At 39.2% G+C, this 24,742-nt stretch overlaps 1 protein-coding gene across 8 annotated transcripts in view; it reads left to right on the top strand.

Moving 5' to 3' along the window:
• The window catches only part of STAU1 (staufen double-stranded RNA binding protein 1), a 43,776-nt gene that overhangs the window by 2,656 nt on the left and 16,378 nt on the right, over window positions 1–24,742 (top strand). For 2 of the 8 annotated variants that reach the window (XM_072801386.1, XM_072801385.1), the window contains exons 2-7: window positions 4,546–4,834; window positions 6,620–6,744; window positions 9,765–9,921; window positions 11,886–12,024; window positions 13,268–13,454; window positions 23,471–23,569. In XM_072801386.1, the coding sequence (XP_072657487.1) occupies window positions 4,630–4,834; window positions 6,620–6,744; window positions 9,765–9,921; window positions 11,886–12,024; window positions 13,268–13,454; window positions 23,471–23,569 (912 nt within the window). In that variant the 5' untranslated portion in view covers window positions 4,546–4,629. Of the gene's footprint in view, window positions 1–4,545; window positions 4,835–6,619; window positions 6,745–9,764; window positions 9,970–11,885; window positions 12,025–13,267; window positions 13,455–23,470; window positions 23,570–24,742 lie in introns of those variants that run through there. The other 6 variants (XM_072801390.1, XM_072801388.1, XM_072801384.1 and 3 more) reach the window with 5 other exon arrangements.

Below are 24,742 nucleotides of genomic sequence, written 5' to 3'. Positions count from 1 at the left end.
TTCTTCTCTTCTCTTCTCTCCTCTCTCCTCTTCTCTTCTCTCTTCTCTCTCTTCCGAACACATCTTGTTTGGAAACGTCACTTATTGCAAAGGGGAATGATGTATTGAACACAATACTATAGCTATTTCATTATAAGTCATGTATTACTCTAATTAAATTAAATATTAAAAGGGATGTTTTTCTGTAATTGCTGAAGTAGTTGTTTCATATTAACAGTGATTTAACAGTCTTAGTTGAAAGTGAGTAAGACTAAGCACTCTTGCAGATAGTTCTGTAAGCTATTTCTAGAAGGATTTGCCTTCTTGTATATTAAACAATTCACTCAGATGGTGCACTCATTATGGCCTAGTCTTGGTAGATCACTGCTGAGTAAAGAATTTGCATTTGTGCCTCATCACTTTTTTTTTTTTTTTCTTTTTTGGAAAGAGAGAGGGGGCATGCTAGCGGGGAGAGGGAGAATCCCAAGCAAGCTCCATGCCCAGTGCAAAGACGACTCCATCTGACGATCCTGAGATCACAACCTAAGCTGAAATCAAGAGTCAGATGCTCATCCAACGGTCACCCAGAGGCCCCTGTGCCTGATCACTTTTTAACATATTATGTATAATTTAAAAAAATGTTTAGGGGTGCCCAGGTGGCTTGGTCAGTTAAACATCCAACTCTTGATTTCAGCTCAGGTCTAGATCTCAGGGTCATGAATTTGAGCCCCACATTGGGCTCCATGCTGGGCATGGAAAATACTTTAAAAAAAAATGCTTTTGTAGAGTTCATGTGCCCACATTCCCCTTCCCACAGCCCATTAAAGAATACGTGACACGGGACGCCTGGATGGCTCAGTAGTTGAGCGTCTGCCTTCAGCTCAGGGTGTGATCCCGGAGTCCCAGGATCAAGTCCCATATTAGGCTCCCTGCATGGAGCCTGCTTCTCCTTCTGTCTGTGTTTCTGCCTGTCTCTCATGAATAAATAAATAAATTCTTTTTTTTTTTTTTTTAAAAGTGACACTTGTTAAACAGAAGCTGCTAGCCAAGGTGAGACTCTTTATTTTTATGAGATTTTTGTGTCACCAAGCCAAACTTGGGACTTGGAATTATGAGTCTTAAAAAAAAAAAAAAAAAAGGTATTCGTAACTCTATCCTGTTGCCACTCCCTGTGTTCTAGTGCTTATATATGCTACATAATAAGGGTTTGAGAATAAAATGAACGTGTTTTCCTGAGTTGGTGTCTAAGCTCTTCTAAGAGAAACCAGAAGATTAAGGGCCTCGTCTGTGCTGGAGCCAGGAGGCAGGAAAATAGTAGCACAACACAGGCTTAACAGTAAAAGGTGCTTCCAGCGCCGAGGAAAGCTGGAATCTGTGTGTTTTCAGTTTTCTTTTCTTTTTTTTTTTTTTTTAATTTCTATTTATTTATGGTAGTCACAGAGAGAGAGAGAGAGAGAGAGAGAGAGGCAGAGACACAGGCAGAGGGAGAAGCAGGCTCCATGCACCGGGAGCCCGACGTGGGATTCAATCCCGGGTCTCCAGGATCGCGCCCTGGGCCAAAGGCAGGCGCCAAACCGCTGCGCCACCCAGGGATCCCTGTTTTCAGTTTTCAACCTAATTTTACTGTGTATAAAACATTGTTCTTATATAGGAAGCCTGACAAATCACTTTAAGCTCTTCGGAGTCCCTAATTTATTTGGTGGAAAGTAATCCTTAGAGATAGGCTCAAAAGAAAAGACAAGTTTTAATGTAAGGATTTAATCTTTAGGACAGAATAGTACCGTTGAGCGACAGGTGCTAAATTTGTACAGAAGTAGGATCTCCAGAATTCCGTGATTCCCCTGAATGCTGCTGTGAATTCTATAAATAGCAGTAGTGAAATGCTTTATTTGTTGTTCTAGTTAATGTGGGTAAATAATATATTTTACCCCATTTATCTATGTTAGCTGCCTGGCTCCTGTTTGGGAGAGGAGCATCTGTTTGGGTAAAATATTAGCCTTAATTTTTTAGCATTTTGAGATGAAAAGGGGATTTTCTGTTCCTAAGAATATAAACTACTTATTAAATTAGTGAGATTTTATTTTGTGGGTTAGTGTACTCTTGTACTCCAAACAGCATCCTTGGCCCCTCTGTCCACTAGATACAAGTAAGTCCTCAGTCCTTCTATTGCAACAGCCAAATAATGTATCCAGATATTGTAAGATATCTTTGGAGAACTGAATTGTCCCTTCTTTAGAACCATTGCATTAGATTCTCTTTCCAAGCTTGAAGACACATAGAAGTGTTTATGTGCTAATGAGTACTGTTTGTCCAATTTTAGTATTGGTCATGGTGGAAATTAGAAATTTGTAAAAGTATCCAGACTTATTAGGATTTTAGAAAATTTTTATTTGCAGTTTGGACTACTTGTTTTAACCAGTTGTTACATAGACACAACTCCAAGTGAACTTAAGGTAACATTTATGGGGCAGTCTTAAAGGCCATTTGTTCCCTTTTTCAACTTCTAGAAAATCTGTGTATTTATGTCTGTGACTGGAGATGCTGGCTGTGGGCCTGCTGTAGGCAGCATTAGCCAAAAAAGGTCTCTTTGGACCCCACCCTTTCTAAATTTAGTCCATTCATTCAGCCTCATACTCTCAGAGCAACACAGGACAGAATTAGGTTGCTGTTTCTTGGATGCAGGTAGGCTCTGGAGCACTTTGTTTTTGAATTGTTTTTTGACTTGTGACTAGTGGTTGGTAGTATGAAGTTGTGAGTATAGTATAAGTGAAAAAAAAATTTTTTTTTTTGGTAGAAAAATGCCCTCAAGACAGAGTTTAGAAAGAGAGGGGGAAGAAGGGAAAAGGGTTTGGGGGGCTTTGAGAGAGAAATCTTCTCTTTTGGCAGGTGAAGGAAATCAAAACGATGAAACAAAGTCCTAGCTGATTTCTGGATGGTTCTGGACTTGTTTCTTGGATATTGGCAACTTGTGTGCCAGGAGAGTTATCTAGTCTTTTTTTTTTTTTTTTTTAAAAGATTATTTTAAAAATTTTATTTATTCATGAGAGACACAGAGAGAGAGAGAGACACAGGCAGAGGGAGAAGCAAGCTCCCTGTGGGGAGCCCAATACAGGACTCAATCCCAGGACCCTCGGATCATGACCTAAACCAAAGGCAGACAGACGCTTAACCACTGAGCCACCCACGTGCCCCAAGAGTTGTCTAGTCTTTACTGGATCTCCTCTGTTCCTTTGTTCTGACTCCAAAAAGTAAACAAGGAATAACTGCATTATGGATGACTTTGGTGAATAAGATGATGCTTCTGTCTCTATATCCAAAGTCATGTTTGACCTGAGGTGTTGGGGTTCTTTTTAGTTTTACAGTTCTTTTTGCTCTCATCAAGAGAGAATGTGCCCGAATTCCTCAAGTTACCTAATTGCTCTGATTGTTCATCTCTTTCCAAAGGTCCAGCTTTAATTAAAAATTATTTTGAGACTTTAAAAAAAACTAAAGTAACCATTACTTTGTAATAGAAATTCTGATTTATTTGCTGGTTTCTGTTTTGGTTAGCTTTTCTACTCGTTGTTGTTACTGGTTATTTGGGGGTACTTTTGGCTCGCTTAAATACATTCATCTATTTGAATGGTGTCCATGACTGTAAGCAGAACAGTCCTTACCTTTGACTTATGAAGAAATTTAAATGTATTCAGAAATAATGCCTTTGGAACTTAGAAGGTGAAGTAGACCATTTCCTCTGCTTCCTGGGTTCCACTCCCATCCACACTAGTGAAATTGCTAGTCTGAAATCTGTTCCTCTCTTTTTCATCTTTTCCACCTTTGCTTTTAATCATACAAACATTATAGAATGTTCTTTACTATTCAAATAATTTCTCAGGATCTTGCATGTTGGTGTAGATGCAAGTTTTATTTGGGGTCTGTAACTAATGAGACCATCTCAAACCTCATAGGAAAAAGATCTTTTATTGTCATAAGGAAAAAGAAACAGTAGAAGTAAGAAATTCCTGTCTTTCTTCAGTCAGCTTAAAGGAAAACTGTAAGGGTGCCAGCCTGAGCACGTGGCCCTTCAGTGGAAGCAGTGTGTACATTCACACACTAATGGTCTTAGGAACCAAGTGTGCTTTCACCTTCTGATAATTTTGAGACCAGAAATCTTTACCGTATCCCATATAGTATGGAAAGCCTCTCCGTACCTTTTTTTTTTTTTTGTTTTGTTTTTCCTTTTTTTCCCCCACATTTTTTTAATTAGACATTTTGAATACAGGCTGTAGTTTGTAATTCTTAATTTTCAACAATGAATGTCATTAAACCCTACTGGTGCTCTTTATAAAATAAACATGCAGAGCATATGGGTATTGCAAGTCATTTAAAAGCACTGTCAGAAAGTCACAAGGCCAGGAACTTCACTGTGTACCGAGGGGAACACACTTCTAATACATCAGCATAGCTACAAGCTCAGTGGGACTATTTTCATTCTTGAGTAGGTGACACCAATTTTGACTGAATATTGGCAATTACATATCTCCTCTATAATTTACCTTTTTATTTTCTTTCCCTTACAACTTTTAGGTAGAACTTTAGACTTCATAGCACTGAATTAACCTGCACTGAAAGCTGTTTACCTGCAGTTGTTCACTTTTGTTGAAAGTGACCATGTCTCAAGTTCAAGTGCAAGTTCAGAACCCATCTGCTGCTCTCTCAGGGAGCCAAATACTGAACAAGAACCAGTCTCTCCTCTCACAGCCTTTGATGAGTATTCCTTCTACTACTAGCTCTCTGCCCTCTGAAAATGCAGGTAGACCTATTCAAAACTCTGCTTTACCCTCTGCATCTATTACACCCACCAGTGCAGCTGCAGGTAAGCGTATGAATCCGAGTGTCTTCTTTTTCAAATGTTTTCTTAGCCTGTTTTTTGATCTGATAAGTAGATTGCAGATGTAGGGAGCTCTCACATTACCTTCCAGAAGCAGAAGAAAGTATTAACACCCACACTTCTTTGTTCCAGATGTAAAACACTTGGTTGTATACTGGGTTGACGGAGGCCTGAGTTGACAGACCATTTCAAAGTGTAAGAAAGGGAATTGTAAACTAAACTATAAAACCAAACTTATTAAAAAATGGTGGCCAACAGAAAGGATTGAACAGTAAATACCACTCTGGATATGTTTTGTTGTATGGGAAAATTCTGCTTTTAAAATTATTTCCCAGAACTGACAATCTTTGTATGTGAAAGCCCCTGTTTTAGATGTGTATAAAGATTATATCCCAAGCAAGGGAGCAGCCAGATTCACTGGAAAGCAAGAGAGTGCATTGGCATTTGTTAATTTTTATTTTGAACAAGTAAGTTTGAGATTCCAGACGTAGTTTAGAAGTCATAGTGAGGACCAATTAAAAATTGAACCAAAGAAGCAGAGATTTTTGAAGAGGAAATAAGTTTAGAAGCATTTAAATCTGTTAGGAAAATAAAAATGAACTAAGTGTGCTCATTGATGGAGCACCTGGCCAGCTCAGTCTGAATAACATGTGACCCTTGATATTGGGGTTATAAGTTCAAGGCCCACGTTGGGTTTAGAGATTATGTTTTTAAAAATTTATAAATAAATCTGCTCATTGATGAGAAAAGATTTGAAACACCTGAAAAATAAACAATTCTGAAAACAATATTCTGCTTTCCAACCTTTCCCCAAAGTGGCAAAACCAATTAAATGGGGTGCCAGCATGGGTGTCTCCATAGCAGAGTCACCTTCTAACAAATTCTTTCAACCCCTTGTGCCTGACAGTTTCCCTTGCATTTCCTCCTTCATTTCTCATTTCCTTCACTTTATAAATCTGTCTTAGAGTGTTGGCTCGTCCCTCTCTCAGCTGCACAACATCTGTCACACTACCTCTAGGCTTCCTTGGACTGGCTCACCGGAGAGCAATCTTGACTTGTCATCGTACCCAATAGATTCAGGATTCAGTTTTCCCCAAATTTGCCATTGGAGACCATCTTCAAAGGAAATGTCACAGACTGTTTCAGTCCTCTGGGATTTACTGCTTTTTTCTTCTAATGTGCTCTTACATCCACATCCTACTGACTTGTAAAACTCCCGCCTCCAAGGCTGTTTTATTTTACTTGTATAATTCTCAGAAGTAGATAAGATCTGAGGATGGCAGCCTCTGGAGATAAGACTAGGGGTGCCCCTGGAACGAGAAGTTAGCCATGTGGGAAACGACAGTCGTTGTTTGAGAAATGGCATTGGCACGTTGAGTTTTGTGCAATAACCGACAGGGTCCGGCTGACAGCTGTTGTGGTAACCAGTGTGTCTGTGCTCACAAGACCTCTGTGTAATTCCCGTGGTTGGTTATAATAACAGTGCTTCATCTGATTTCAAATCTTGCTTGCTGCCATGGTTTAGTTATTCCCCCTGGCCTCGGTTCTCTCTCTTGGGAAGACACACTTTCCTAGGTTCCCTGGCTTCAGCCGGTTCAGAGAAGACCCCAGCTGTGTCTTCAAGCAGGCGCCACCATGTGGTTTGCAGTTGTGCATCACTGCTGCTCTGAATCCTTAGACCTTCTGCTTTCCCTCTTTTTTCATGTCCCCGGGAGAGCAGCAGTCCTATATACTGCTGGTTGACTTCATTGCTCTTACGTTATTTTTCAGTTCCTTCTAGCATGGCACACCCCAAAGAGAAAACCCCAATGTGTCTTGTGAATGAGTTAGCCCGTTTCAACAAGATTCAGCCTGAGTATAAGCTTTTGCGTGAGCAAGGTCCAGCTCACTGTAAGGTAAATATTGTCCATACTGCTTGTGCATTTATAACCCACCAGGAATGTTTTCTGTCTTTTTATGCTGTTCCAAGTGGTGCTGTGATGCAGAATACATGCTTTCCAGTCACTGAGGCTATCTTCAAGAGATGCAAAAGTAGAGATTTTGGCAATTCGCTTCTCTTCATCCTTGCAGAATGGGTCAAAGAAAAGACATGCTTCTTTTTGGGATATGTGGCTTTTAAAACTCCAGTTAGTGTGTGATTGTCTTTAGGATTCTGAATAGAGACAATTCCCAAGCACCTGTGAATGATTTCCTGTGAGTTTTCCAGGCTCTGGGCCTCCTGGCTACAGCCTGCTCTGGCTCCTTTCCTGCTTCCTTGCATGTGTACCTTAGACTGGGCAGGGAGAGGGGAACAGGAAATCCATTTTGCCACTTGTTAGCAATCCAGGTAAAAGGTTTGAAGATGAGAGGTAGAAATTAGTCTCAAAGTGAGTCCTTTGGATTGTCTCTGATTTCACTTATCCTTGTCTTTCCCCATATCTTAGAGAATGGAAGACTGACTGTAATTTAAATGTTTACTATTTGTTATTCAGGAATTCAGTCTTTGAAGCTTGCTTGATATCTGTACTAATGTAAATCTTGGAACTTAAATGTGTGCATATCTGGCTTTATCTTTGCAGCTGCAGTGTGAGAGAGGGTATGGTATCAGAGAAAAGGAATTGGGCCTCTATTTCCGATCCTAGCTTTGCAGTAAAGAGAATATAATTAAGGATGAGTTATTGGTCTCTTTATGCCTCATTTTTCTTGACATGCAAACCTCAAACCTTGAATGATAACAAGTTTCTTTTCATTTGACTAAAAGTAACATCAGCGGCAATCCTAAATAGGCACCATAGTGTAGTTAGGTGAGTCGCCTTTGGTGTCAGACAGATCTGGGTTTAAATCTCAGTTTCTTCTAGCTATGTGACCTTGGGTAAACTACTACTTTTTTGAACCTTAGTCTCCTCATCTGTAAAATGGGGATAATACCTACCCAAGTAGGTCTACTGTGAGAATTAAACGAGAGACTATGTATTAAAGTGTGGAGCACAATGCCTGGCAGTTAATAAGTCCTTCAGAAATGGTAGCTATTACGCATTTAAGAAACAGAAATTTGAAGAAAAAAAAAAAAGAAACAAATTTGTACTCACATGAAGCGAGTTTTAACATTATTCTAAAGCATGATCATATTTGAAATGTTTCTTTACTTTTGGAAGGCAATTCGTGATTTTCTATAACTGTTCTGTTTCTTCTACAGGATTTTTTTTGCAGACCTTAACTTTGGGATTCCCTTTATTAACTGTTTTCGGTATTTTTTGAAATACGTACTTTCTCACTTAAACTTTAGTGATACTGTAGATAATTTGGCTGTGTGTTCAATCTGTAACTGCCCCTTTTTTTTTTTAACCTTCAAGTTATTCAAAGAGGAAAAGATATTCCCTCCTAGGTGACTATTGGACTCTTTAAAAAATCAGTGGTATGGTGTCATTTTAATTCTCTTGAAACCTAGATTTTAACCCCCACTACTGACCCTCCACACAGGAGGCAGCAGAGTGGCAACAACAGGAGTGGGGAAGGTGCTGGAGAAAGGCAAGATTGTTGATGAAATTAACTCTTTGTTTCCTTAGCTTTTTTCCCCTTCAGTGTCCTTCTATGAAAGGATCATGAAATGCCCTGGAGAATTGCATAGCACTGTAGGCTCCTGCTGTTTTCCTGCTCAGGCCAGCCAGGGTTTTGAGTCCATGCTATCAGTGTTAAATTAGTAACCTTGTGATCTGCAGCATTAATTCAGAGGATCCCCTAATGGTTCCAGTGGGCTGAGGATTTTTAAATTTTTCTCAGTTAGTGGAAGCTATGCACTGAGGGAATCCTCAAGTTAAGACCTACAAGAAAAATCAGCTGTGAAGGCAAGTCACACCCATCCCTTTAGGCACCAAATTTCAATGATCTGGACATTTTCAAATGATGTAGATGGCATTCATATCAGCGTTTCTTATGTAAATTATTTGTAAATGAAACAGTGATATCCAGTGATAAAAGCAGAAAAATAAAAGCTCCACTTACTAAATTCCAAAGTAGTGAGTCTCCAACTTCTCAGTGCGTCAGTATCACTAGAGGAGCTTATTAAAGATACACTTGCTCTGGTCTCCTCCTCCTGCTTCTTAGTCAAAATCCCTGGGCATTTGTATTTTACTAAGCTTCCTAGATGAGCACCAAAGTTAGAGAATCACTGTGGTATGATGGGTCGTGTTGTTTTGATGGAGTATTAATTTAGTTCTGATAGGATTAACATAACCTAATTTTAAGAAAGGAGTGTGTATTTGGGTTATCTTTATATTTAAAACAGAATAAAGAAGCTTGCCATTATCAGCTTTTGCTGAGGATAAAATTAGCTGTTTTGGATGCCTCCTTGAGTTGAGAAACGTTTCTAGATCTCTGCTTGGTGTGGATCAGATTTTCTCCTCAAAGAGGAGGCAGTGTCTGAGTAGTATAGTCTTAGGGAAGTAGAAGGCAGTGTTTTAGAGCCTGGCTGACATTCCCAAATTTATTCAAGTTTTGGTCCTTCTCGGATTGTGTTTTCAGACAAGAGACCACAAACGCATGAGAACATCTTAATTTATATGAGATACTACTATGTTTTTAAATCAAATTTGCTATATTTCTTCCATGAGAAGTAATTGGAAGACAATTTCTATTTGGAGGACTTCCAAATAATCAATGTTTAATATTTTAATATTTAGGAAAATGTTTTCTTAATCTCTTTGTTTACCTCCATTTTTCAAAGCATAGTTTTGTCATAGAGTGCCGTTTAATGCTAGTCAATGATATGTATATCTTTTGGTGTTTATAAAAACAAAAAATGGGGATGAAGGGATAAATTGCCAAGATAATGACCAGGCCTTTTAAACCATGGCCATAAAAAATGTTCAAGGTCCAAGTGACATACTGTAGTCCACATCAGGTATCATGAATTGAGAGCTCACAATTTTCATTGTAGGTGTTTACAGTACAGCTAACACTTGGAGATCAGCACTGGGAAGCTGAAGGAACTAGTATTAAAAAAGCCCAGCACACAGCTGCTGCCAAAGCTTTGGAAGGAACAAAATTTCCTAAACCCATAGCCCGCCCTTTTCGTAGCGAAGGAAGGAATCCAGGTATTATGCGTGGGCCAAGACAGGTTCCTTTCAAAAGTGTGTTTAGAGGTACCCATTCAGTATGTATATGAATTCTTTCTTAACTAACGTGTTGATTTTGAAAGCACAGTTTCTACACTATCAGTGGCAAACGCTTACCTTTTCAGAATCCTTCCCCATACTCTAAAGCATTGGTTCCCAGGCTCTGGTCCCAAGGATGGACAGAAGGTCCTGAGGCGGGGGTGTGTGTCACCAAACAATTTCCAAGATTCCAGAAAAGCTTAGCACAAATACCTTTTGTTCCTTGATAAGGTTGTACAGATTGCCAAGAATGTAGGCTTTAGCTGGAATCACTTCAACCCAGGGTGGAAATATCAATTTTAACACGTTGATCAGAAACCCACATTGTCATACATGCCTCCTGATCATTAAACAGAAGGAGAAAATAACTTAAGTATTTATTACTCAAATACTATTAGTAGCTATTTCTTCAAATAAGGGACCCAAGCAGGGAGAAGAGTAACAGAGAAGAGCATCTGGTAAAAGCTCGGAAACCACTGACCTGCCACGGTGGGTGGGAGTGGCTGTTGTAGCCACATTACCTGTGAGTGGCTGTTTTAGCCACATTACCCGCCGGGCACACGAAGCCATCCCAGTCCCTTTGTACACAGGAAGAAATCCGGGAGATCTCAGCCATACCTTTCTTGTTGCTTTTAATTTCTTTGTGGTGTTTCGGATTCATTCTCCACTGCAGGTAAATTTTATGGGTCAAAACTGCTCTTAAGATGATTCAGGTTATACTTAAAGTGCAGTTGTTTGAATCATAAAGAAAATTTCTTTTGTTTGAAAGAGGCTGGTTACTTCTATGACCCTCTGATTTTGCAAACCCAAAGATATTCTTATAAATTTGATTCATGCACTAAATTTAGTCTAACCAGTTATGGGACAGAATCAAGTCATTTTTTATTTTCCTAAAGAGGCATTTTAAAGTGAATTTTTGTGTGCATTTAAGTTGAACTTTGCCATTGCTAGTGTTGTTCTGTGTTTGATGTGAAAGTGTTGTTTTCAAATGTGATTATGCACTGACATTATTCTTTCCAGCCTGGTTTTCCTTTTACATGTTTTTTAAAGGTTTATGAATTGGATGAACTGAGAGAAAAAAAATTGGAAAATAAACAGTGTGTGTTTTCTACAATTGATAATTCTGAGATAACTCAAATTATACTGCTCTTTTTTTTTATGGAAACAGAACTAATTTTCCTAACAAGTACTCTCACAGGTCAAATCCCAATGTAAATATCAAGATTGGAAATATCTGAATATTTTGCAGCCCTCAACTTGAGTTCTCCAGATATAATTTAGTTGCCTCCTCCTCAGTGATTCCACACCTTTCCTCATAGCACATATCCTGTTGTATAGTAGTTCTTTGAGAGTGTTTGTGTTCTTTGAATCCTCTGGGGCAAGAATTGTGTCCCTTAGCACAGGGCTTTACATCCAGTTGGTATTTAATAAGTGCATCATTCTCTGAAATAGTATGCATAAACATATCTCTAAGTGTAAGCCAATAACCCAGCAAGTCAGTACTACCTGTTATATTGGCTAAGGATTCCCAAACAGTAAAATGATTTGGACAGTCACAAGGGATTTTTTTTTTTAACTGTGGGATTTGATGTGTATTGGAACTGCTTCTAATAACTGGAATGAGGGGCTTCCATAATGATAACATTTTGTGCTAGTTGTTGACTCTCTAATAGCTCTTGTAGTGTATTTGATGGTGTTGACTATGTATTAATATCTAGAAATCACAGAAGATGTTTGGATTTCCTGACCTGATGCCTAGTGATGAAGTACTTAGATCCTTTCATGAAATGCATTATGAATCCAATTAGTAGAAAGCATGCTATTTTTAAATTTTATTTTATTTTAATGACCATCATTCTCATGTCAGAAAACAACCAGTTCTCTGTTTTGGTTCTGTGTTGCAGAAAGCATAACCCCTACTGTAGAGCTAAATGCACTGTGCATGAAACTTGGAAAAAAACCAATGTATAAGCCTGTCGACCCTTACTCTCGGATGCAGTCCACCTATAACTACAACATGAGAGGAGGTGCTTATCCCCCGAGGTATGTGTCTTGTTTTAAATATAAGTGAAAATATATCTCATTTTTGACATGGAAGAACAAAATCTGTAGATTGTGGAGCACATAATGATTTGGTCATCTTTAGGCTTGCCAAATGTTGAAGTCAGCTTTAATTGTGCTGGTGCTTTTGGAACTGTGTCTTGATGCTCCTTTAACTCCTGTTGCTGGCAAGGACCTGAGCATATTTCTCGCTAGCAGTGTGGCTATGCTTGGAGAAAATCTGGTTAAAGATCACCTTTCTAACCACTTTGTGTAACTGAGTCATATTTGAGCATGATTCCCACAACATCAAGATTCTTGGGGTGCCTGGGTGGCTCAGTTAAGCATCTTCCTTCAGCTCGGGTCATGATCCCACTGGGATTGAGACCACATCGGGCTCCCTACTCTCTGGGGAGCTGGCTTCTTCCTTCCCTCTGTTGCTGCTCCCCCTGCATTTGTGCTCTCTCTCTCTCTGTCAAATAAATAAATACAATAAAAAAAAAAATAACAGGACTCTCAGCATTCATAGATTTGATTATTGTTTATTGGGTACTTTTTGATTTAGAACTTCTTTGCTTTGTAATAGCCTCGGAGTACAAATGCAGTAAAATACTAATTGAAATGCAAAAACATCATGTGTTAAAAACCTCCTGTTGGCAGTCATAAGACATTAGTGGATAGATTAATGATCAGAATGGAAGTCTTCCTATCGCTGCCTGACTTGATAGCGGCAAAGCCATTTAAAAAATACAAGCTCGAAACGTAAGAAGCCAGACTCTGCCAGGCTTTAGACTTGTTGGGGTTTCTAGAAATGAGGGTCCTTCCTAAAAAAGCAAAAACACTTTGGTTACAAAATTCCCGGCCTTTTCTGGAGGTAGTCAGGTGTGGCTCTCAGATATGAGAACATAGAGCAAGTTAAGTTTTCTACCTCAGCCAAAACCTAATTCATTTTAGATTTTGTGAATTTGGATTAGCATTATAGATTGAACTCATAATCTGTAAGCTAGTCCATTCTGTGAAACATAAGTTTGCTTGCTAAAGAGTATTTGCTCATTCTGTGTGCCACTTCTGATCCAGTGTAAGCCTTCAAAATCTGTGTGTATATTGATAAGGAGTCCTTAATAGCAAGCAAGCCCTGATGTGATGAGGACCTTTGATGAAGGAAAGACCCGGAATTTGCCAGAGAAGGTATGAGAGACTTACTGATCTGAGACTGTAACTCTGCTAACCCCGTTTTTACTTTCAGGTACTTTTACCCATTTCCAGTACCACCTTTACTTTATCAAGTTGAGCTTTCTGTGGGAGGACAGCAGTTTAACGGGAAAGGCAAGACGAGGCAGGCTGCAAAACACGACGCCGCTGCGAAAGCCTTGCGGACCCTACAGAGCGAGCCCCCGCCCGAAAGACCGGAGGGGAGGCGGCTGGGCGAGCAGGTGGGTGTGGAGAGGCATCCACTCTGGGGCTTTTTCTGAGAAGATGCATTGAGAGCTGTCCATAATGTTTGTTATTTGGTACCTTACCCCCTCCTTAAAAAAAAGTCATAGCAAGAATGTCGGATGCCTTCTTTTTTCTGCGGTATAGTTTTGAGTGAAGTGAACGTGGTAGAAAGATTGACTCAGTTGAGTTGTGAAGCACATGTATGGATGAATTCTTTGGTGCAAAAGATTATGCTTGTCAGAATCTACTGTGATTTATGGTACCAGCTTAGAGAATTTTCTGAAGCCATTTTTGATCAGCTTCTCTGTTATATGGAAGTCCCTGTTATCTGTTGCTGCATAACAAACCATTTCAAAACTTAGTGGCTTAACCACCTGTAAGCATTTATTTTGCTCATGTATCTGCAGTGTAGGCAAGGCTTGGAACGGGAGCTGGTCTCTGCTCGGCATAGCTTTGGCTAAGTGGCTCTGCAGGGGCTAGAGGATCCACTTTCAAGATGGCTCCCTCCCCTCACATGGCCAGAAGTTGGTGCTGGCCATCAGCTGAGAGCTCGGCAGGGGCTCTGGTCCGAAGATCTTCGTTCCTCTCAGTTAACCTATGCAGAGGCTGTTTCCCATCCTCATGGTATGGGGTGCTGGGTTCTAAGACTGAGTATCCTAGAAGATAGGAAAGGGAAGCAGCTTCCAGTTTTTAAGGGCTAGACCCAGAAGTCCCTCAGCATTGCTTCTGCCATATTCTATAGGTCAAGTAGGCACAGAGCCCAGATTCAAAAGGAGGAGATACAGAACCTCCCTTTTTTCTTAATAGGTAAGATTCACACAACATAAATTCATAATTTGAACCATTTTAATAAGTGCAGAGGTCAGTTGCTTTTATTACATTGACAATGTTAGGAACTCTGCTTCTGGATGAGAATAGTGTCAAAGAATTTGGGGGCCGGTTTTATCTCATGGTTGGAATAGGTTTTTAACTTCTTGAGACTAAATAGGAATGTAGGTTTTATGAAGTCAGTGACTGTTTTTCATTACAGTGTGTTTCCGTTTTCCAGTGTAATCACACATTTTAAAAACAGAGATCATCAGTTTCCAGGGTCCACTGGAGACCAAATAAAAGAAGGGACTGTAACTTAGAAGAGGAGGATTTCATGAAGTTAAAAGGATGAGCTTCTCACTGGTGAGATTTGTTAGAGGCAGTAGGTAGTGTAATCTGAGTCATTTTGGAATCTTTGCATTTTTTAACTTCACTTTGGTGCTAATGTAATTGGAGTCAGATGGGGTAGTTATTTCTCAGTTTTTTGTAGCCAGCAGTTGTTAAACGATTGCTGAACACTGGTATGTGGGTTGTCTGCTTCAGAACCACTTGAGAAGTTAAAAAAAAAAAAAAAAATTCCTTGGTCCAGCCCACATGATTCTAATAGGAGTCTGACTTTTGCTTTTTTTCCCCTCTTTTTAAATGTGCTCTTGGAGTAGCTCTAAAGCTCAGTCAGGGCTTGGGAACCCGGTCCTAAGTATTATCAGTGCTTACCCGTCAGGTAGCCACCCCACTTGGAATCCTGTTTGATGGTACTCACCATATTGCCAAAAAGGAAGGTGCCCATTGGTGTCTCCAGTCTGATCCCACACTGGAGCAGTGTGGTGGGCTCTGGCCTGAGGGCAGAGGCTGGAGTGGATGTGCTTTCCTAAGCTGCATTTCACTGGCTCATCTGCCATCTGTACAGAGCTTTTCTGAGAGTAATGTTAAATCTCCTTGTGCCCTGTTCTACTTCTGTATAGTTTGAAATAGAGATAGTGTCCTTCAGAAATGGCTCAAAGACTGGTTTAACCAGTGCTGCAGAAACAAGAATCATTGAGTCAGATAAGACTTTCTTCGAGATAATAAATGAAACCCTTGACCTCCTGCCTCATTGAGCTGCTCTTGATTTACCAAACCTCCTGGATAAGTGGGTAGTAGAGTGCAAAAAGAGACAACTTCTGTTTGTTTGTTTTTAATTAATTAATTTTTAGATAAGGAGTGTGTGAGCAAGTGGGGAGGGGAGGAGCATAGGGAGAGGGAGAGAGAATCCCAAGCAGGTTCCACACCCAGTGCAGAGCCTAACTTGAGGCTCGATCTCATGACCTTGAGATCATTACCTAAGCTGAAATCAAGAGTCAGAGGCCCAACCAACTGAGCCACCCTAGCGCCCCAAGAGAGACATTTTTAGAAGGTATCTTTTTTTCTTACAGTTAGTGCATGTGAACTATAAAAACTTAAAAATTATACATCTTGGTGGATGTCACTGAATATATAATTAAATACATGTACCTATATATTTAACAGAAGTGGGGTGATATTGTATGGTAACCACTTTTTGTTTTTCATGGAACTGCTTACCATGAGTACATTGTCATGCCATTTACTTATAATTCCTTGGAGGACTCAAATTCATCTTGCATCTAAGCACTTCTTAATGGCTACAAAGTGTTTCACTGTGTGAACATACCAGTTTATTTTTTCAACAGAAGTTTAGTTATATGGGTTGTTTGCAGTGTTTCCTTTTAGAAAATAGGTAGTGAAGAACATTGTTGTAGTTAAATCTTTGTGCATGTCTATCAGTGTTTTTATGACCCACAGACCTGGAGTGGAATTGTATGGCAGTATGTATGGCCAAGTTCCCCACTAGAAAGATGATACCAACAGAGTGTGAGCAGCCTATTTGCCCCTAGCCCACCAGTATTGTAAATCATAATTTTAAACAAACTGTTCATTTTACTTTTGAAGGTTTGTAGAGCATGTGATTGTGTGGTGGATCAATTCGTCTTCTGCAGAACATGGCTAATCTTACCTACAAGGCAGATATGGTCTGGTCCCATGATGATAGGGCATCATGCTAGGTCCTGAAGAAATACCACAGCCCTGTCCCTTCCCTGGTGGAGCTTCATTGAACAGCTGACAGATGTTAACATCAGAATCATCAGAGTGCAGTGAGTGTTAGTGTGAGAAGTAGCAAGTATTATGAGAGCATCAGATGTCTGTCTTATTTATTTGAGAGAGTGGGGGCACAAACGGGAGGGGCAGGGGGAGAAAACATCTTGAGCAGGCTCCATGATGAGTGTAGAGCCCAGTGCAGGGCTTGATCCCCTGACCCTGAGACCATGACCTGAGCTGAAACCAGGAGTTGGACGCTTAACCAACTGTGCCACCCGGGTACCCCAAATGTCTCCTTTTTTTTTTTAAGGTTGTATTTATTTCTTAGCATGAGTGGGTGAGGGCAGAGGGAAAAGCAGGCTCCTCGCTGAGCAGGGAGCCTGATATAGGACTCAAGGATCATGACCTGAGCCAAAGGCAGATGCTTAACCAGCTGAGCCACCCAGGTGCCCCTAAATGTCTCCTTTAGATTGGAGTGATGGTGATGCATTCAGAGAAGTCCTTTCTGAGGAAGTGGCATTGAAGCAGAAACCAAAAATAAGCAGAACTGTGGGAGCAGCTTATGTAAAGGTCCTGCACTGGGAAACTGTCCCCTACTCCCTTTATTTAAAATCGAAGGCTTATGGTAATAAAGAATGACTTATTCCATGTCTGAGCTAGATGGTTAATAGCCACAATATTTGTAATAGACAAAACAGGACCTAGCTTAATGTCCAGTAGTAGGGAAGTAGTTAAATAAACAGATAACATTTGTCCAAAGGAGTCCCAGATCTAGAGGCCTGTAATGCATTGAGTAGTGGGAATCAAGAACCAGGGCTGTAATCTTGTAGATAGTATGATCCTGTTTGTGTTAAGCCAGCTGTTGTGTATGTATGTATGCATATGTATATGTTTGCTTGCACATAATTTCTGTCTTAAAGGTGGTATCAAGCTTTAAAAGTCTTTTTCTCTTGGTGGTAGTGTTGGAAGACAGACTTTTTAAAAAAAAATTGTACTGTTTGAAGGGTTTTTTTTAATACTACTTGTGTAAAAATAAATACATGCAGCTTCTTCTGGTCTTAAGTCTTCTCTTCTCTTGGGCTAGGGATGTATTTAGGTGAGACTTAACCTAAAATTGGAGACCTTGGTTTTCATCACTGTCTCAGGGTCCATTGGACCCAGTTTTCATTTTTGAGCTTCTTTTTCAAGCTCTTTAACGATTGATATTGCATGACTTGTATTCTTTTCTGGAGACCTTAAAAAGAACAAAGAAAACATACTTTTTTAAATAGAATAAAACTTATTCTGTCTTATAGTGATTACATAGGTCCTTTGAACCCTTCTGTAAATCTTTACCTTAGGGAATCTAAATTTTCCTTTGTCTTGAGACATTTTGCTGTTTGTCATCTTATATATCATTTCTTTTTTTTAAGATTTTATTTATTTATTCATGAGAGACATAAGAGAGATACAGACTCAGAGGCAGAGGGAGAAGCAGGCTCCCTTGGGGAGCTCAATGCAGGACTTGATCTCAGGACCCCAGGATCATGACCTGAGCCAAAGGCGGACACTTAACCACTGAAACACCCAGGCATCCCCTATGTATCATTTCAGCACTCTTTGTCATCATTCCTAAATATGCTGAGCAAAACTCAGATAAAAGGACATGGAATTACAGTGTAATCCCATGGTATCTGATACAGTAGTGAAATAACTCGTTATCGCATCATCCTCTGCTGTGCTTATTGTACTGCCCAATGCAGTGCATCCTTCTTCCAAGAAGATGCAGAAGATCGGAAACACTATCTTTTTTTTGTGCTCTTAGCTTTCTTTGAATTCAGGTGGGAATTTAGAATTTTTGTTTGCCTCTAATGGCAAAAAGAAGAAAATTGGCAGAGGAAGACCTTCCCATTATTAGGTAAACGTGAAGATAAAAGCAGAGGGATAGCAGTGCCTTAGTCTCCAGTGGTGATGGTAGAATTGAGAGTTCAAGCAAATCTCAGACTGTGCATCTTCAGATGGTATCTTAGATAAACTCCTCTCCCAAACTCAAGAATCAGCAAGTAAACAGTATATTTCTATAGTGTATGAAAAGGAAATGTGTATTCTCTTCTGGCCATTCAACAGGAAGGACTTTGACACACATTATTTTGTGACAAGAAGCTGGAACATCCTGCTTTGATTATTAAAAAGTATGTGACAACATTCTTTCAGTTCTTACGATGTTTGGCCACCAGAATTTATTTCTCACCACTTATTGTCTACAAAATAAGTGGACAAATGCAAAAGGAGATGTGTGTACAAAAGTGATTGGGAGGATATAGATGATAAAATAATGACAAAACTCTTTAGATCCTTCTTTGGGCATTTAGAAATCTAAAAATGAAAGCATTTTGTAGCTATGGAGCAAAGAAGATGGCTGTTCTGTCTTCAATACAATTATGAGTCAGTGTCACAAGTAGTGTGTTCTCATGATACCAGTACAAGAAGAATCAGAAGTCATGATAAGCTAGAATCCACTGGGGATGGCATCGCTGTAGGTGGGCTATGCTGTAGCTTCAGATATGCCAGCTGATGAGCATTTAGCTGCATTTAAAGAACTGCCCATTTGGAGTACATAAATGCCTTCCAGACTACATAGTGGAATAAAAACTTGGATTTGCTATTTTAGTTTCTTTTTGTTTTTAAAGATTTATTTATTTGAGAGAAAGCACGCACATGCACACAAATGGTGGGGGAAGGGGCACAAGGAGAGAGAGACTCTCAAGCAGACTCCCTACCCAGTGTGGAGCCGATGCTCCATCCCACAAACCTGAGATCATTACCTGAGCTGAACTCAAATGTTAGAAGCCTAACCTATTAAGCCACCCAGGTGCCCTGCTATTTTAGTTTCTTGTTAAAATCTCTAATGAAAAGATTTCTTATTGTCCTTTTATTCTGTATGTTATTTGTAAAATGACTAAATATAGAAAAATAAAAAGAGTCTGTTGGAGCCAGATAATAAATGGTGAGATGACTATTTTTTTCTGGCATACTGAGGGTTAAGCATGGTTCAGAGTGTTTTTTTCTTTTCTTAATGTTGCCTAGATTTTATTGCTGAACCATACACTATGGAATTGATGTTAACAGTAATTCCCACTTCATGAAGGTAAGACTAAGGCTCCACTGCACTTTCCCCATCTTACTGGGAATGGTATTTGTGGATTTGTTTTTGACTCATTCTGCTGCTTTCCCATTGCAACATTTTGTTCAATCCAGATAATATCAAAATTATTTATGTAAAAGAGCAACATAATCTCCCTTCCAAGTAAATGTATATCTATGTTTCCTGTTTTGCATTTTTATTTTACTGGCTGCTTTGTCCCTATTGAAATCCCTTTAGAAAAAAAAAAATGAAATCCCTTTAGAAACAATGGCTTAGAGCAGTGAATCTCCACTCTGCTTGTAAAATCAGCTGGGGTCTTTTAAAAAAAAAATACTGTAAATAAAATGAATATCTAAGCCCTACCTGAAAAAAAATTATTATTATTATTTTTTTTTTTTTCTGAAAAAAATTTAAATGCACTCATTTGGAGTAGGAATCTAGCTTACCATTGTCCTTGCAAGGCTCCCAAGTGATCCTGATGCTGCTATGGTTAAGAAACAGTGGCTTACAGTTTAAATTTTTGCAGTAGGTTGTTGTTTTCCATCAGACTTATGTGGAAGCTCAATATATAAAATAAGAAAATAGCATTTGATTAGTATAAACTTATAAGTTTGAATTTTATAGTATTTGTGAAGTCAGTCAGTGAAAATGATTTATATTAATTTTCAAAACACAAAATTGTACCATATATTGTTTTCATTCATTAGCAAAACATGGCTGGGAAATATACATTCCCATTTTAAAATCATGATTAAGAAAAAAAAAATAAAATCATGATTAAGGCTGCCATGGGAAGGAGAGTGAGAAGAGCTGCATTGTTTTCCTTAAAAAAGAAAAAAAAATTAATGTCAGTAGTTGTTAATGTTGACATTGTTAAATCCAGTACAGTTGTCTGTTACATTATTTATCTGTACTTTTCTAAATGTTTAAAATAGGTCATAAAAGCTAAAGCTAATTGGGCTGGTAAAATGAACAACAGACTTGAAAATTGGAGTATGTGCATGGTGATTGAAGTCTTATTTTAGCCTCAACACCCAGGTTATTTCTAAATTTTGTTCTGGTTGCATTAACATTTACTTAGCGTCAGAGTGGTGCCTTTGTTTTAACAGTTCATCTACTTAAAAAACCTCTGGATACCCTTCAGATAAACAGCTGCTCGGAAACCTTTTTTGTGCACAAAAATGAATTAACCTGTTAGCACAAGTTAATATGTTGACAGTCTCTAGTGTGTTAATACTTGGTACAAAACATACTTTTTGGGTTGCTTTTTAAAGATAAACAAAAAGGTTACCATTACAACCATTTTTTAAGTGCACATTTCTCAGTTGTGCAACTATCACTGTTACCCATTTTCAGAACTTTTTTTATCATCCTGTATTGAAACTCTGTATACATTAAATAGTTCCTTCCCCACCCCCCAATAATCCCCCAGGAGGAGCATCTGTTCTACTTCTGTCTCTATGCATTTGCCCATTTTAGATACCTAATATAAGTGGATATTCATCTTTCGTTGTCAGGCTTATTTCATATATCATGTTTTCAAGGTTCATCCATGTCATAGCATGTGTCAGCATTTCCTTCTTAAAGCTCCGTTGTGTGACCATTTCACGTTTTGTGTATCAGTTCATCTGTTGGTGGATATTTGGGTCGTTTTCACTTTTTGGCTACTGTGAATAATGCTACTATGAACATAGGTGTCCAAGTATCTGTTAGAGTCCCTACTTTTAGTTCTTTCGAGTATATATCTACTTGCAAAATAGCTGGATTATCCTGTAAATCTGTTTAGCTTTTGAGGAACCACCAACCTGTTTTTTTTGCACAGAGACTGGGCCTTTTACATCTCACCAGGAATGCCCCAGGCTTCCTGGTGTTCCATGTCCTTGCTAACACTTGCTGTTTCCTGTGGCCCTTCTTAAGGGGCGCAAAGGGGTGTCTCACTGTGGTTTTGATTTCCATTTCCCTAATGATGAGTGGTGCTGATGAGCTCATGTACTTGTTGGCCGTTTTTCTTCCTTCTTCAGAAAATGTCTATGCAGGTCCTTTTCCCATTTTTAAATTGGGTTGTTGAGTTGTTTATATATTCTGGATATTAATTCTTTATCAGATATATGATCTGCACGTACTTTCTCCTATCTGTGGGTCGTCTTTCTTACAGCATCTTTTGATGCACGGAGTATTTAATTTTGATGCAGTCAGTCCAGTTTATTGGCTTTTTCTTTTGTTGCCTCTGCCTTCTGTCTCCTATCCAAGAAGTCGCTGCCACATCCAGCGTCATGAAGCTTTTTCCTGACATTTTCTTCCAAGAGTTTTATGATTTTAGCCCTTATGTTTAGGTCTTTGATCCATTTTGAGGTAATTTTTGTATATGGTATAAGGTAGTTAGTTTTTTTTGGGGGGGGGGGTTGCATGTGGAAATTTGTTTTTCTAAGCACCATTTGTTAAACATACTTTTTAAAATATAGGATTTTTTTTTTTTTTTTTAGTTTAAAACTTGTTTAAAATATAAATTTCACACCAAACCTCCATGGAACTCTAAGGCATTTTGCTTGAAGATTTCTAGCTTTAAAGATTCACGCATAAAAAGTCAGGCCCTCTTTCTGTTTAGGATTTAAACAAGAATAAAAGTAATGTTAAGTTAATAAAGCCACCAGAAGTGCTATGCAAATAGTTCTGACCAGGGGCAACCCCAGTGGCGCAGGGGTTTAGCGCTGCCTGCAGCCTGGGGTGTGATCCTGGAGACCTTTAGCGCCCTTGTCCCATGTCAGGCTTCCTGTATGGAGCCTGCTTCTCCCTCTGCCTGTGTCTCTGCCCCTCTCTCTCTGTCTCTAGGAATAAATAAAATCTTTAAAAAAAAAAAAAAAAGTTCTGACCAGGCAGAGTGTGTGAAGTGAAACCTGCCCGGAAAGAATGCTGCCATCATCATCATGGCAAGAGAGAGAATTAGAGAATGTCTGGGATGGATTTACTGGTGTAGGATTATATTCTTGATTGTATTAATTTTTTTAACTTAAGAGTTTTGTTCCTTTTCATTATACTGTGAAATATTGATCCATGTGGGTATAAGATTTATCTGATAAACATAGAAATGCACAACCAACAAAATCCTAGATAGTCCTACATTTTGCCTGTGCAGTGGTTTTAACCATGGGTTCTTGTCAGAGAGTTCTAGTCTTGGAACTAAGATTTTATAAATTCTTTGATAAAAGTCACAGTAATATGAAGAAAAATGCAGCCCTTTTGCCACAATCTGGGTGGAGGGGAGGCGTGGCTATTAACTGAGCTTATCTGGATTCTCTTTGTCACTGCTGCCTGATAGAGAGTCCACGTTATCAGCTTGCACAGAGAAGATCTCTGCCCTCCCCAATCCCAGCCCTGGCTAGAGGAAAATGAACTTGTTATAAAGATAGAGTCTCAGCCTTTGTTGAGCTTGCATTTGATTATTTTGCACTTGAATTTCCACCAGCAACAGGAAGTACAAGATCTGTACATAATTTTGCACTTTGTTCCATTGCATCCTTTTTTTAAAAAGTGGGTTTCCAGGGACTATGTCCAAATAAGAAACCTGCATTCTTAGGTGGAGAGATTTCTGTTTGAACTTGCCACATCCCACACAGAGCTGTCTGTATTCTGACTTTTTCCAAAATGTGGCTTGCCCATCCTCAAGGAAGGCTCTGGAAGTCAGTCACTCTTCCCGAACATCCCTGGCATGTAGTTGCACCACGATGAGGCTGATTCACACCCCCGAGTCTGTTAGGTGTGGGTCATTTTATGGTGGATTTATGAGGAACAAGCTGACCCAAGTGTGAATATCTTTTTTTTTTTTTTTTTAACCTTTAAATTCACTGACACATGGCACACAGGTGGCCTTCCTTGCTAGGATAGTGTACTCCTTAAAGCCAAGGTTCAGTGCTTTTAAGGTTTATCACAGCTAGGACATTGACAGTTTTTCATGAGTTAACTACTAAATAATTATTCTTCCTTTAGGTGAATGGAAGAGAATCAGAAGAAGAAAATCTCAATAAATCTGAAATAAGTCAAGTGTTTGAGATTGCACTTAAACGGAACTTGCCTGTGAATTTTGAGGTAAGCTTGTTTTACATGTAGAACTCCAGTTTAAAATACTGTTGGAATGATTTTTTCCCTAAATAACACTGGAATAATCATCACATACACATGAACCTGTAGATTGAAGACTCAGACTTCTTAGGGCTTGCTAATTTAGGAGCAGCCGTGCTCCTCCAGAGAGTCCACGGATGGTCTTGGTAGATATGTGAGCCTACCAGAATGGTTTTGAAGATAGTGTGTTCTGGAGAGAGTCCATTGTTTTCATAAGACTCTCAAAAGATTCTGTTACTCCCAAAATGTTAATCTCCATAATAGTCCCTAAGAATCACGTAGTTAAAAGGACATCAGTTGCGCCCTTGCCCAGCATTTGTCCTATAATTCACCCCTTTATGGTCTTAGAAACAGTAATTAATGGGTTGTTAGTTCAAAATGGAAAATAAGGTACATTTAGTACATGTTTCCTTCAAAGACGCAGTGAGTCCAAATAGATGGGGCAAGTAAGGGAGGTTAATAAGTTTCCCTTAATGGTCTGACACACGGTGAATCTTCGCAGATCCTTTCGGTTTCCATGCTCGGTTATGCAAGTTTGTGTTTTACTATGCAATGTAGATTTCTTTATCAATTCTTTGGTCTTTCAGAGATGACTTTTTTTGCTTGCTTGTTTGCATGCTTGAGAGAGGGAGAGAGCATCTGCACACCTGGTGTGAGGGCAGGGATGAGCTCAGGGTTACAGAGGTGACTGCTAGGGCCCTAGATCCCTGTGAAGCTTGCCACCTATTCCTACTGATTGTTATCCTGCCTGAGAGTCACAGAGCTTTCTGGAACCCTAGTGGAGGAGTACCATTTTGTTTTTGCTCTGTGGGATTTGAGGACCAGATTGCTTCTGTCCCACTTCTACTGTGTTTAGATTTCAGAGTGGTTTTTCAAGCTTGTGTTCAGGAATAGGTAACACATAGCAAGGGATTGTCTAGTAGTCACATAAAGGAAGTTTTGGGAGCGCCCTCTGGTGGGGAAATATCCCTTTAAGGTAATCATTTAAGATGTTCCAGTTTGCACGCTGGTGGTGGTGGTGTGGAGTATGCTAATTTGAGTATTTACCTGAAATAGCTCATCTGTCAAAAATACATATTACTTATGTTATTATCTTAGCAGGGGCTTTCATTTTTTACCACAGTTCTATCTCATGCACCT

This window comes from Canis lupus, chromosome 26 (assembly GCF_048164855.1).
Source record: "Canis lupus baileyi chromosome 26, mCanLup2.hap1, whole genome shotgun sequence".
Taxonomy (NCBI): domain Eukaryota; kingdom Metazoa; phylum Chordata; class Mammalia; order Carnivora; family Canidae; genus Canis; species Canis lupus.
Note: the sequence above shows the minus strand (reverse complement) of the source record. Positions and strands in the feature narration are given on the sequence as shown.